The following is a 13,989-nucleotide window of genomic DNA, read 5'->3' as shown; positions in this document are numbered from 1 at the left end:
ACAAACTGGCACCAAGGCTCAAAATCTGACCCCAGCAAGGGCTTCCAAAAAAAATTTTTTTTTTTTAAGCAATCTGCAAAACAGGCTATTTTTGAAAGATTTACAACTACACTTAAAACTTTGAATTTAAGCAAGGCTACTTGTTACACATAACTGGTTTTGAAATGTACTGAAACAGAGTTGCACTTTGGGTTCATTTTAAAAAAGCCACCCTACCAATTAATACTTCTGTATTTGTTTGAAATATGGGAAAAGTGCTGCAGAACGTCCCAAGAAACAGATTTTTTTGCATACAATTTAAACTTCAGAATCTAAATCTTCTTTTAAAATTGTTTCTAATACTGTGATTTCAATTACCCTTCAAAAAAAAGCTGTACAAAGCTAAAATAATTAAGTGAAGAGACAGTCTGAAATAACTCATAACTCTATTTTAACTGGTGGTTAAATCTGAAGCTTATTATGACACTGAAGTATTATCAGTACTGTTACAAAATATTATCAAATAGGGATGGAACCCTTACCTGTCTGAAAATTAAATGCAGCTATAACTTGGCTCTGTAGATTTCTTTGTACAATTAATCTCACTTCCCTACTTTATATCAGTGGGTAGGGAGCAGAGAGCTTATTTGAGAAAGTACTACTGTACCATAGAGGAACAGAAAATTAAAAAAAGGAAAAAGTATACATATCTGTTCCTAACAGATTTCTATAATGCTTTTAAAAAGATGTTGTCAGTGGCATTTTTGATATATCACTTTTCAATAGTCAAACTTGTATTCTGTATTGTGTTTTGTATTCTCACACACGCTTGCATATCTCAGTTAACAAAATTAGGCTCTGAAGATCTACATCAGACAACTGATATTCTCAGTGTCTGGTTAAAGGCATGTATTATACATAAACATAATTTCATAAACTAAATTAAATCCATAAGGACAAGGTATGTTGAATCATTTCTTTATAAAGCAAATCCATTTGATAGCAAAATTTCTATTTATTAAGGACTCCTTCCTAAAAAAAATAAAAATCTGTAAGTGACTGTAACATGATTTCATTTAGGGCACCCAAAAATCTGTTTCTGGCTCTGACAGATGTTCAATTTAATAAAGGCCTAGACTAGAAGATCAGGTTGTCTCTGCCTTCTTTTGCTCTCCCATCAGTTAGTAATGTTTCTCCTTGAAATGTGATGCCTTTTCCTGAGGCTGTTTTTCTACTAGACTGCATCAATTGCTTCACTCCAATTAGCAATGGCAGTTTTACTTACGGGGGAAGGATTAAACTGAGCCTGTTTAGAGCTACACAAGTCTCATGTAACTGCTTGGTAAATATAACAATTTCTAGTTAGTACTTTTTTGCAAGTTAGTGATCTTTTGTACTTAGAGCTTTGGAAGACAGTAATTAAAGAAATACCTTTCCTGTTGAAAAAAAACTGTCATTGAAGCATCTTGCTATAAGAAATCCAGATGTGATCTGCTGAAAGATGAACTGGTAAGGCTCTTGCCAGGCTGGTAGTTTTTTTTCCTCTGTAAAATAAGAATATGCAGAGACAAATGAAACAGAAAGGGGAATTCAAATTCAATGAAGTTATTGTATTTGAAAGTAAACCTTTAAAAAACATGAGTACAGAAGGGCTTATGGCTGGTCTCAGACTTGATCAGTATTTGACAATACCAGATCCACTGAAAGCAGTAAGCTGTCTCTTAAAGTCTCAGCTCATGAGTCAACAGCAGACCAAAAATTAAATTAAGGCTTCCTTAATCTCATCTGTAATTATGTTATTTTATCCTACCTCCTGCTGACAGAACGTAGATTATGCAAGTGTTTCCCTTTGCCTTTATGAATGGCAGCCCATTTGTCTAACTGCAGATACTAAAGGTAACCAGGTGCATGAAGAAACCAGCCCTCTGAATTTAATGACTTGCTTTAGTACTTAATAGTTCTCTAAGTATCTTAAACTTTACCTGGCAGAGACAACTTAATGAGAAGAAACACACTTCTGTGTGAAGCCAGATTTCAGAAAACTAACTACACACAAAACCCAGCAACACTAAAGAAATTAGTGTACAACATGTTCTTAACAGGATGGCAAAGATAGTTCAGAATCAATCCTCTCCCTTCTGAACAACTGTTCCCCATCACGATCCCCCTCTCTCTGCACTGCTGCTGCACAGCTCCTGAACGCCAACCAAAGCTAAAGCCTGTGTTTCCACAGTATGGGATCTCCTCCGCACAGCCAGGCTCCGCGTCCCTCTTCCAGCAGTCCCCATTCCTGCCACGGCCCTACAGCGGAAGAAGTTAGCRACAGCAAACTTACCAACACAGCGGTTTCAGGCACAACGCGCCGTCTGCTGAAACTGCAAGAGATGGCCCTACACACTGCACTACAAGTAGTCCTATTTTCCAGAGGGTTTTATTTTTTCCACTTAATTACTACTATATCACTTTGGTTTGGATTTGCAATAAGTATGAGCTTAGCAAATATTGTTTAATAATTTATTAACTTTTTCCCATTGAATGGTACATTTGCTCAAGAGGACTTAAACAATTTTCTGGTAATTTTATTTACAGTCTGCAGTGTTCTGTAAAACACAGTAATGATTACAGACTAAAACATACAACATACATATTTTCAAACATTTAAATATAAGCACAGTTTATTCAAAAGTAATTCTACACACTACTTTTTCCATAAAAATATAAAAAATAGTTTAGTTACTATATTTTACCTAAACCAGGATATTTAAGAATTCTTCCACATCTGATGCCCCCTCCCAAAAAAAGGGAACTCCAACAATAAGAAATTTAGGAGACTGCATCACTAATTAAAATACTAATGCCAACTGCTTAAATCCACCACAAGAGCAAATTAGTATCATTTTGCAACCAGCAATAAGTGTTCTGCAGTATGTTCATATTTTGGTTTGTTTTTTTATTTTTTGCACTAACTTGCTTCTCTCATGCCAGATTTTTACAGACACGTGCACACTTTATTACATAAAAATAATAGACTGATAATACTGCAGACTATAGTGTCAGCCACCACGTGCCCAACAACATGGATTGTTAATCTTGCATTACACAACAATTTTTTGCAAAAATATCAAAAGAGAAACATCTTCCTTCAGGATCTCTATTTAAAGGCGACTCCTTTTCTTACTGAACATCCAGTGAAAATAGCCTTTTTCTCCTCTTTCCGTGAAAATAGTGCCCGTTTTTGTTTGCTACTACTCTCTCTAGTTTTATTGACCATATTCTGTATGGAAAGCTAATTGAGTTCTGAAAAACACCCACTCAAGCCCTTCTCTCACTAGGATACATTTAATTTACAAAAAAAGGCACAAAGATGAAACTCCTAAGCAGCATCAGTCATACTTCTTCCACTGTGCACTACTCCTCTTTCTCACACAGACACTGCTGCAAGAGACTTTCTTTGTCTCAGAGTATTACAAATACATGAGCTAAGGATACAGGCAAAGTTGAAAAGACTAAAGCCTTTGTACAGGACAAGTTGTATATCGATCATTAACAAATGAGCACTATTAAAAGTTTTATGTTGCAATTAAGACTTAACCTGGAAGCATCAGGAAAAGCCATCAGAAAAAAAGCTCAGCAGCAAATAATACATTTGTTAACAGTGAGATGGAAGTCCCTTGTGTGCAACGTTGTGCATTCAATTTCAACAAACAATGACAGTGCTCTGCAGCCGGCAGTGTACAACTTTTGCTTCTAAACAGTTTAGAGGATTTTCTAAATGTAAGTGAAGCTGCCAAAAACAGAATAGTAGTATATGATGCACAGCATGATCTGCAACAAAAAGCTTTTGCTTTCCATCATGTAAACATCAGGGTTACTGGACCTTAGCTCATATAAACAAATCTGATGATAGATTTTTAACTAAAAAAGTAAAATTTTCCATAAAAGGATTAACCACAAAAATACTCTTTCAGCAAGTCTCACATGCCATTTAATACCTTTTATGTCATATGAACAACTATGCAAAACATTTAGAAAGTTTTAGCCGTAGAAATGTTGACCAGTTAAACTGTTTGGCAATAACATGTTCGAAACATCTTTGAAGAATGTTTTCATTCACTAACATCAGTTCTACACTTTACCACACTATTTCTTCTTCTTTTTCTTTGGTGGCTCATCATCAGAGCTACTGTCTGTGCTGCTGCTGCTACTGCTGGAGGAACTAGATTCTGATTCGAACTCTGAAGAAGAGGAAGTACTACTTGAAGAGGGAGAAGATGAGGAAGTAGAGGAGCTCTCATCACTGTCACTGTCTTCATCAGAAGAAGAGGTAGAGGAGTCTTCACTGTCAGACGACGAATCGCTAGCTGAACTGGCACTGCTACTGCTGCTGGAACTTGTCACACTTTTAGATCTGAAAGAAAACAAATACACAGATGAGAACAGGCCTGCCTGAGACAGCATTACAGAGTGTTCTTTATACTCTGGTGTAATCCAAAGATCAATTATTTGGGCTGAAATTTTCCAGGTCTGACTCAGTCTTAAGGACAACCAGCCATTTTTCCCCCTTCCATTCTGAACAAATGCATTTTTTCCTATTTCAGCAATGGCAGAGTGACACCAGGCACATGAAGTAAGTTGTCCTGGAAAATTTGAAAGCCAAAACAAGACTACAGAAAAAAGTTAAATTTGAAAGTTGGCAGGATCTTGTTCATAGTAACGACTACTGCCTTTGCTGACAGAGCTAAATAGAAGAACATGAATGTTGTATACTACTAAAGCCTTGGGAAAAATTAAAGATCAGTTCCCTGGCACATCGCTGTAATAAGGAGTGAAAAAATTTTGACTGCAGTAAAGTTGGTGGAAGTTTCACCAGTGACTTCACAAATGTTAGAACTGTATTCTGAGACTGTTCTTAGATTACTCATGGCAAAAGAACCCAACCTACCTGCCACTACAGAATGCTTAAGCTTGCAGGGTGGGGAAGAAGGGGTGGGTGCCTCTGAGGAAGTCCAGGATGAAGACAGAATTATGAATATTGGAAAGTGGATATGCTATGGATTTCTGCATGCTCTGCAATTTTTTTTTCATGCTAATATAAAAAAGTTACTAGCTTTCCCATTAAGAAGATGCAGCCTTTATGAAAGGCTGCCGTTCTCGCAATTTCATGGTCTTTGAATGAACAATATAGTATGAATTCCAAGAAAACACAGTTAAATTCTCCCATAGATCTTTCTCCAAGCAAAGTGTAAATGTACTAATTCATTCCCACCTTCCCACCAACTAAAATCAACTGAATATCATTCTGACAGCAGGCAAAAGTGCTATATATAATAATTCTGACTCTTCTTTTCATTAGAAAATTAATTTGTTTTCTTTGAGGGCCCAAGTAACAACTCAGGAAATGCATATGTTAATGCTATAATAGAGACAGACATTAAAAAAATTTTTTTTTAAATCATACCAGCCACAGGCATGTCAACTGATAAACCTGGATGCATGTATTAAGCTATGAACCACTGAAGTTTTTATAATACATCTGGCATCTGTTATCTCTGTGTGAGCAGATATAATGGCTGATTAATAAAAAAAATCCATATAGGCCGGTTAAATACAGGCTTACTGTTGACAAAAAATAATCTCAAGATTAGAAAAACAAAATAATGGAACTAGTAGAAACTCATTTTAAAGTGGCATTTAGCCTTTTGGAGGGAAACTGCTAAACAGAGCAGTAGCTTCAACAGAAGCAGTTTCATTAGAGGTGCAGGCCCACTTACACAGGTAAGAATCGGTCAGGGAATCCCTTCAACAAGAACAGGGCTTTGACTGAACTTTCTCTTCCTGATCACCTTTCACAGATCCCATAGGAGCAGTCCATGGACCTGCAATATTCAGGCCATGCACTGAAATCCACTCACAAACATCAGAAAATAACACTTAATATTGTTTCTCTTGAAGGAAAGCAATGGCTAGCTCTATGAGAGAAGAAACATACAGATGCTTGTTTTCAGAAGGTGATGCAATATGCGGCCTATGAGCAGTTATGAAAGAAGAAATTGACAGTGGAGCAAGTAAAATTTACCTATTTTATCTTAACTGCATAAGGTGACACTCCAGATGCTGTACACTGGTAGATCCCAGATTTTGGGGTCTATTAGACCACTGGAAGCCCACAAAATTTCTCAGGCAGACCAGCATTCACTCTCCCCAAAACAAGTTCGCTAATGTTAACATCTCTCATGATCCCATGTGCCAACTGCAGACCAACTGCTGCATTTTGCGATTTTGCCTGCTTTCTGTCACCCTGCTCCAAGGCTTTGTCCTTTCTAATTCTATTGGAATCATCTAACAATCCCTGGTGTTTTTAAACACTACTTAAATCAAAGCTGCAGTTTTGGGCACAATCACAGCTGGGTGCCTCAGGGAACAAATGAGTTAGGACAGGATTTTACTCTTCAGACAGGTAGAATTAGATGTGATCAAAGCATGAAGGGACTTTCAATTTAGAACCGAAGGACACTATATAGGAATGATGAAGCTAACGTGCTCAGAAGAAAGCTCTGTGCCACCTAAGGTACAAGACTGTAACAGCAGCTTTGCCTGTTCCTGTTTTTCTGGTTAAGCCTGTAGGTTACTTGTTACTGTTTATATCAAAACAAACATACAGTATGTAAAAGGTTAGTGCTCACTGCTGCTGGAATCTTAGCTTTTGCATTTCTTCAGTCTGGAATTTACATATTCCATGGCAATGCTTTACAGAGTTTTATGCATTTAATTCTTCCTGCATCACAGTAAAAATGTAAGTTGCATATAATCTGGAAAAGAGTTATATTGATGATTCTGGGCTTGCATAAAAACAAAATAACAAATCAAACCTAAAAAAAGCTTAAGATTTTAAGGAAAAAAAAAAGTCAAACAAAATCCCCCAAATAAATTGTGGTTTTTTTTCCCTCCATTTTACATTGGGTTTGAGCTCAAATACTCTGAAAATTATTATGCCAGATAGAGGAGTTCAGCATATGAGAAACCTGAGCAAGGAAGACATCTGAATTACATCGTTTAAAGTTCATTTAATCTACAATCTCATATGTCCTCAGTAATTTCAACAATAAGTGGCACTATTGAGAAAGGAGTCTTTGATAAAACTTACTCCAATGGTAGAATTAAGACCCTGGCCAGGAAGTATTCCAGTAAAGCCACACAACACAATAGCCTAAAATAAAGGAGTGTTTTAAAGAAACTGCTCTGGCCTATTTAATGATTGACACACAAAACAAAAGGTCCAGTCTTTAAAAAAAGTCTTTYGCAAAGTGTTTTTACAAAGCAGGGTTTGGAGACAGGGGACAGCCAACTTGGTGCAAAGAGACCAATGAGGCCATTGGTGAACAGTCATCCCCCGAAGGTAAAACTCATGACACGCTTCGCACAAGTATTGTGACCAAGGTTCTAGCTGTTCCTGAAACGGTTTTGCTAATAAATACTAAAGTGGATTCCTGAGCTAACAGTACTACAAATTTACAGTGGCAATAGTGTCAAAAGAGTTCTTGGTTCAAATTAGGATTTTCCTCTCTTTTGGTGGTGGAGGATTTAGTTCCTAGGCGTATGTTTTTGTTTTTTAAAGACACTAATTTAGTCTCTATACAAACTTTGAGGGAGACAGCTGTTAAGAGAAGGGAATGAACACAACAAAAGGAAGAGCAAGATGGGTAGGTGGAGCGATTACMGATTAGAAAACAGTATGCCATTCTTGCACAATTGTTTAAAGTACACTTCATGAACTTTGAGGCAGAAATAAGAAGATTTTTACTATTAAAGCAAGATCACAAAGAGATAGGGCAAGCAGTAAGGAAGAAGACAAAAGACAAAAAATTTAGAGCTTTTGGACAGGGAGGAAAAACTTGCCAAATATCTGTCATTCAAATGCCCATAACAGGCTCAAAGCAGTAAAATCAAATCTGCATTTGCAGCATTCACTTTCAATTTCCCCACACACCCCTTCCAAATTGCCAACTGCAATTACGAGTGCAAGATCACACACTGAAATTGCTGCACAATTTGCTATCGTTCCCCACGTACCTTTTTTTCTTGGTCTTCCTTTCTGTAGTACTTTCTCCAGTGCTAATTAAGGGGGGAAAAACAATGGCTTTGATTAATGCAGTAGGAAAATTAAATAAATAGCAGCACAATGGAGCTGAGTTCAATATTAGAAAACTGGTACGCCACTGGCAGAGAGCTGCACTACCCCAGAGTTCAGTTGGCATCTTTCTCTATTTTCAGCCTCTTCTCACCCCAGAAGGAAGACAATGCCTACAAATCCAGGAAAAGAAATTTGCAATTCACCCCTAATTTTCTGTATTAAGCATGCTTTACTCTTCATATTAGAGGGACAACATCATTTCAGGACGAGAAAAGCAGGGGGGAGAAAGATGCAAAAAAATTTCTATGTACCCACATTCAGCCCAATTCTGAATTGATTGAAACAAAGGGTTAAGAGACTGAATCAGTCTGTAGGATTTTTAACGCATGTCTTTCAAGCACAATAAAGGCAGAATAGTCTACTTCTATTCATGCTTTCCAGCTATTTGTCTTTCAGATTCTCAGGTATTCATGCACGCAAAGTTTTAGTGGCAAACACTGGAGAGGAAAGCTTCTTAACAAAACACTTTCTTGAAGAGATTTTTACTGGTCTTCCCATCTCAAAGGTTTTTTGTTTGTTTTATATACAAAACAATCTTTTGGTTAAATTTAGTTACATCCTCTTCTTAACCCATTGCAGAAATACATTCCAGGTTGAATTAAGTGCTGTATGTGTGCGATTAAGGTTGTCCTACCTCATATTCTTAGAACATGCTTAATGTGCCATTGATAYGTGAGGAAATTGTATGTTCTTTCACAAACCAGGATACTTTTTTCCTCAACAGAAACCTATTATTGGAAGCCACCTTAAGTGCACAGAAATAAAAGCAAGCACCTGATTTGGAAAAAATACAAGTATATTTTATTTAGAAATTATAAAGCAGTCTATGTTGGTAAAGATTCTAAAAAAGGGTGAGAGAGGAGAATGTTAAATGTAAACTACACTGTATTTCAATGAAAATTCCTCAGTGTCATTCGTATGGCAGCAAAATGAGATTATTTTCATACAACTGGTAAATTATTCTACGTAAGAGTTCTCTTCACCCCCTACATATCCTCTGCAGGCAAGAGGAAGATTCACTGAACTTGGAACCAAGTTATTATCCTTCCCATTCTACTGAATGATTTTACTATTTGTATTATCAAGGCCTTATATCCTTGTTATAGGTAACATAGGTAACAAGCTATTTCACAGGTAAGAGGTTGCACAAGGTCACTGAGAGTAGATGGAATTAGAGCTGAAAACACCTTTCAGAAGAAAGGACCTAACTATGTGACTAACCCAGGCTACCATGGCATAGGTCTCTGCCACCCTCTAGTGTTTAACACATGCATAAATTAATGAGTTCACTACTTTACGGAACTACACAACTGGAAGTGGTCAACCCCTGCAGATCAAACAAACCTGTTTCATTGTGCTTGGTCAAGTATTCCCTCTAGTGCCATACTCTGCTCTGCTCTCAGAACCATAAGACTCAAGCTTTCCGGTTCTACTTCAACATAGTAATATCACTAAGGAATAAGCACGCTCTCACCTTTCCTTCCTTCCCAACTCCTACTCCAGGATTGGGGAACTGCAGGCTTTACTGATTCCAGTAAGCTAAACCTCCATAACGTATATCAGGAATTATGGGGTCAATACTGGGCAAATAAAAGGATCATGGAACAACTGCTGAAGTGAGTTAACACTGAAAAAATCTTGTATGCAGTTGTTAGAAAATTAATATTAATCTTATCATATTGTGTGTGCATTCTGGTTAATGATATTAGATCTTTAAAGAAGATGATGCAAATACACAGAAGCAGCCTGGGTGCAATACTAGTATGTATGAGACCTGACTTCTGTGCAGATAAGAAATAACCTTCCAAAGCAAGCTATAAAAATATAAAAACATGATCTAGTAAGTTGTTCTTTCCATGAAGAATAAGCTTCATTCTTGAAAGTGTAATATTGATATCTAAGGAACTGGATGCCTCAAGGCACAGTTAATGAGCTTCAGAGAGCTTAGGACCATGCGATCAGCATGAATCCAGCCCAGTTCAACCCAGTTTAAAAACTGCTCCCATCTTATAAAAGGATGACTAAATATCCCTTAGATAAGCTTCCACACCACAGATTCCTCACGCTGTGGACTAATTGTTTGATTTAGAGGCAGAAAAATTCTATTGGTCAGAGACTGGACAGTCATAACTCCTATATAAAATTCTCAAATTTAGGCAAAATGGCTAAGCAACAAGGGATTTCATCCTCAATTAACTATCCTCCCATTCTACCCTGCAGAATTTGATAGAAATAAAACAGGAAAGGAACAGTGAAATAATCTAAGTCTTAAACTCATCAATCTCTGTCTTAAAAGTCTTGATTCTCTGAAGAACTTTCCAAACTCTGCCTCCAAAGGCAGCAAGTTTTAGAGTGTAAGCATGCCCAGTTTCTTATCCTATACTCATTTTCTATCCTATCCTCATACTAGAGGGTTAGATTTGCTTCATAATTACTTATTGGATGAGAATTCATTAGAAAAACACAATACTCTTCAGCTAAGCTAATGGGCTGTCCCGCTCTTCCACTTCAGCCATTATTTCAGCATTCTGATTCATATTCCTGTCCCAGCTGAAGCAGCTGATGAAGTCAATCAGACCAGAGGTTACCACCTATTTTCCTTCCCCAGCAAGATGACAGAGCCAGAGGCATGAACACACTTCCACAGCTCACATCCCACTAACAACCTACAACTAACATGCTGAGCTGCAAGTTGCAGCAACAGAGGATGCGTTGTGCAACGTTCAGTCATTTTAGCTGCAATGGCAGAAAAACGGTACTGTCCCTCAGGGGGGCTAAGGTAGCGACCTCTTCAGCTACCGCAACAGCAGAATGGAAAATCTCATAAATAGGAATTTAATGGAAAACTAGTCTGATACACTTTTTTCTCTTTGTCAACTGGAGTTACTTACCACTCCAAGACTATGGTAAACAATAATTCAGTACAAAATGGTTTTAAAAAATTAGAAACTGAATTGCTTCATTTAGGTCCTATATATATTGGTTTTACACCCATAGGTATGCTACTTGATTTTTTTTTTTTTTGAAGAGCAAAAACTTAGGAAGAGCCTATAAAAGTAAATTTCCTACTTACACAGCGCATATCCCAATATGAAAGGTGAAAGATTTTGAATACTGAGATCACGCAAGCCTATCAAGTTCCTTCAAAAATATTTCTCATAGTACAACTTTTTCTTTTCTTTAGAAAGAGGTACAATTTTAAGTATGCACACTGAGCACTAGAGTGAACTTTCCTTCTAGGACTTTCACATACTCAGTTGCGCAAGGTACAAAATAGGCAAAGGTTCATTACTGGATAAGCCTCATTCCAAGTTTTACCTTTTCAGCACCAAGGTATTTTCTTTAATTTTTTTTTAAAGGCTAAGAGCACAGGGTCAGTCACACACACTCTTCTGCTACTTCACCATCTTTAAAAGTGGTGTTATCTTTGTTTAGACACTCTGTATAGGTTCAGAAATCTTTGTTTAGATTCAAAAGAAAGTCTCACCCTTCAGCAGAGACAGCACAGGAAGTTGCAGACCCAGAAACAAAGACAAAGTCATACGCAACTGAGGGAGGAAACTGCAGTTATGATGTTTTCAACATCTGGTACTTTTGGATTTCAGCTGGCTGGTTAAGCATTGTGTAGAATTGTTTTAAATACCACAGCATGGTGTTTAACGCATCAAGACATAGAGTAACATTTTCACTGATGTTAGCAGCAGGGCAGGGGAACTCAAGATGTGCTGGTCACACGCTATTGTCATTTCAAAAGTGACATGAAATATCCCTCTGTGTTTGCTCTGAAAGTTCCAGTTAAGTTACTTAAACTCTTCTTCAAAAATACTTCAAATGAAATGCACAAAAGCTTAATTGCTTAACTTGGGAGAAGCATTAAAGTCTATCCACAGAATAAAGTGGAAAGGAAATCACATTTCACATAAACAGAAAAATCCAAGCAAAACTGTGTTAAACTGCAGGTATCCTTCCCATTCTCAGATATCAAAAAGGGAAAGAATGTCAATTCAGTGAGGTGTCTGTCCTTATGCTTTAAGGAATACAGAGCTGAGAATAGCCGATGACCCAGCTCTCACGCACCAGTTTAATCATTACACCTCGTAATGAGCGATATACAAGAACTGTGCTCCTGGCATAGATCCACCATTAGATAGCACCCAGGGTTTAAGTCTGCATAGTCTAACTGCAAATCTGAGCAAAAGTGAAAGTCACTTATTTTTTTCTAAATAGATTTACAGTGTGGACACCAACCTTTTCTTACTACCACATAAATAAAGCCACATAACTGAGGAATGCAGGAAACAGTATTCCATTACATAAAGGCTCCAAMTATTTTAGCTTTAGCCTAGTGCACTTTGTCATTTCAAGATGCGCTATAAACTCTATAGGTTGGCCTATTTTAGACAGCAGGTGTTAACAAACAACCCCTTAATTTTGTGGGACCTGAGTGTGCAGATACTGCCTGACATATACAACAGTTTTAATATTAACAGGTATCACAAACCGAAAGAAGACAAAGCGGTCTAGGACACTATCTTTCCCACCCACATACAAAACCACATTTTTATTTAAAAACTGAACATTTTCATCCTGCGAATCTTACCTTTGTTGTAGTAACAGTTGCTTTTCTTTTTCTTTAAGAACTTTTGCTAATTGAGCTGTCCTCGAAGGTCTATGCAGATATTTTCTCTTCCCTGTACATTCATACGTCCAGTGTCCAAACTCTAAACATTTTTGACATCTCACATGCTGCTTGTTTGCCTCCCTATAAAAATGCAGAATTGCTTAAGTGACTGATTTCAAGTCTGTTCTACCTATTTAAAAAATAAGATTTTTTTTTTATAGCATACAGATTCTTTAGAGCATATGTAGTTATGATTAAACCAGACTGACATTCAAGGGTGCTTTAGCTATTATGTATCCCGAATTAGGACAAGAACAGTAACATCAAACACTGGAGAGGTACAAGTTTATAGTTACATACTGAGTTTTGCCAGACACATGCTATTCCAACTATTAAAATATTCCCACATCAACTGTTTATCAAAGCAAACCCAGAGACACTTCCTCTATTCCAGAGCTTCAGCCTAAGTCTTCGTCTGCTGAAGTAGCAAATGCTGAACCACTGAATCCACTACACCCAAATTTCACTTCAGTTTTCTAAAAGCTTCTGGGTAGCCTAACTTGCAATCTTCCCCCACTCTTAAGATTCCATAATCTCCCATCCCCTTCCAATATTTTAAGCAACTTAAACATTTTGAAGAATGCTAACACGACCATCCTCTGTCAGCAAACAAAGATTAACCCTATCACCCAAATCCCATTTTGATCAACCCGATTGGCACAGCTTTCGGCTTTACAGGATATAATCGTACAGCAGCCTTTGGGAATGATTATGCTACATACAATTTGTTATCATACAGTAATTGCACATACTTCTAGATTTCTTGAGATAAACAATTAAAATGATGTTCTAAAACACTGCAGAATTTGGGCAGCTTCATTTCCATTTCCTAGAAATTAATACTCAAGTGCCAAACACTGCCAAATTCACACAAAGAACCTAGGATTCTGTGCAAGCAAAACAGAGCTGCTCYTATTTGTGGATTATCTGAATCCTAATAAAATTTATTAAAGTCTGGCAGAAGGCTTATCATAAGAAAAACCAGGTTCTTGCTTCCTTTGTGAAAAGTATATCAAGCAAGACTTTACTTAGCAATCTTTACCATCCAGATATCTGAAGTATTAGCAAGCATTTTTACATCCATATTTCAGGTTTTATACTGTGATGCAATACTTTGCCAGAATATGGGGGGGGGGGG

At 37.2% G+C, this 13,989-nt stretch overlaps 1 protein-coding gene across 2 annotated transcripts in view; it reads right to left on the bottom strand.

Annotated features, from left to right (window-relative positions):
* Positions 1 to 2,479: 2,479 nt before the first annotated feature.
* ZCCHC10 (zinc finger CCHC-type containing 10) overlaps positions 2,480 to 13,989 on the bottom strand; it is a 14,895-nt gene continuing 3,385 nt past the window's right edge. Inside the window, exons 2-4 of one of the 2 annotated variants that reach the window (XM_026063425.1) lie at positions 12,771 to 12,932; positions 8,050 to 8,091; positions 2,480 to 4,387 (exon numbers count right to left, since the gene is read on the bottom strand). In XM_026063425.1, the coding sequence (XP_025919210.1) occupies positions 4,120 to 4,387; positions 8,050 to 8,091; positions 12,771 to 12,932 (472 nt within the window). In that variant the 3' untranslated portion in view covers positions 2,480 to 4,119. The remainder of the gene's footprint in view (positions 4,388 to 8,049; positions 8,092 to 12,770; positions 12,933 to 13,989) is intronic. The other variant, XM_026063426.1, reaches the window with a different exon arrangement.

Source organism: Apteryx rowi, unplaced genomic scaffold (genome assembly GCF_003343035.1).
Source record: "Apteryx rowi isolate R43461 unplaced genomic scaffold, aptRow1 scaffold_2, whole genome shotgun sequence".
Lineage (NCBI taxonomy): Eukaryota > Metazoa > Chordata > Aves > Apterygiformes > Apterygidae > Apteryx > Apteryx rowi.
The sequence above is the reverse complement of the archived record's forward strand: the minus strand, read 5'-3'. Positions and strand labels throughout refer to the sequence as shown.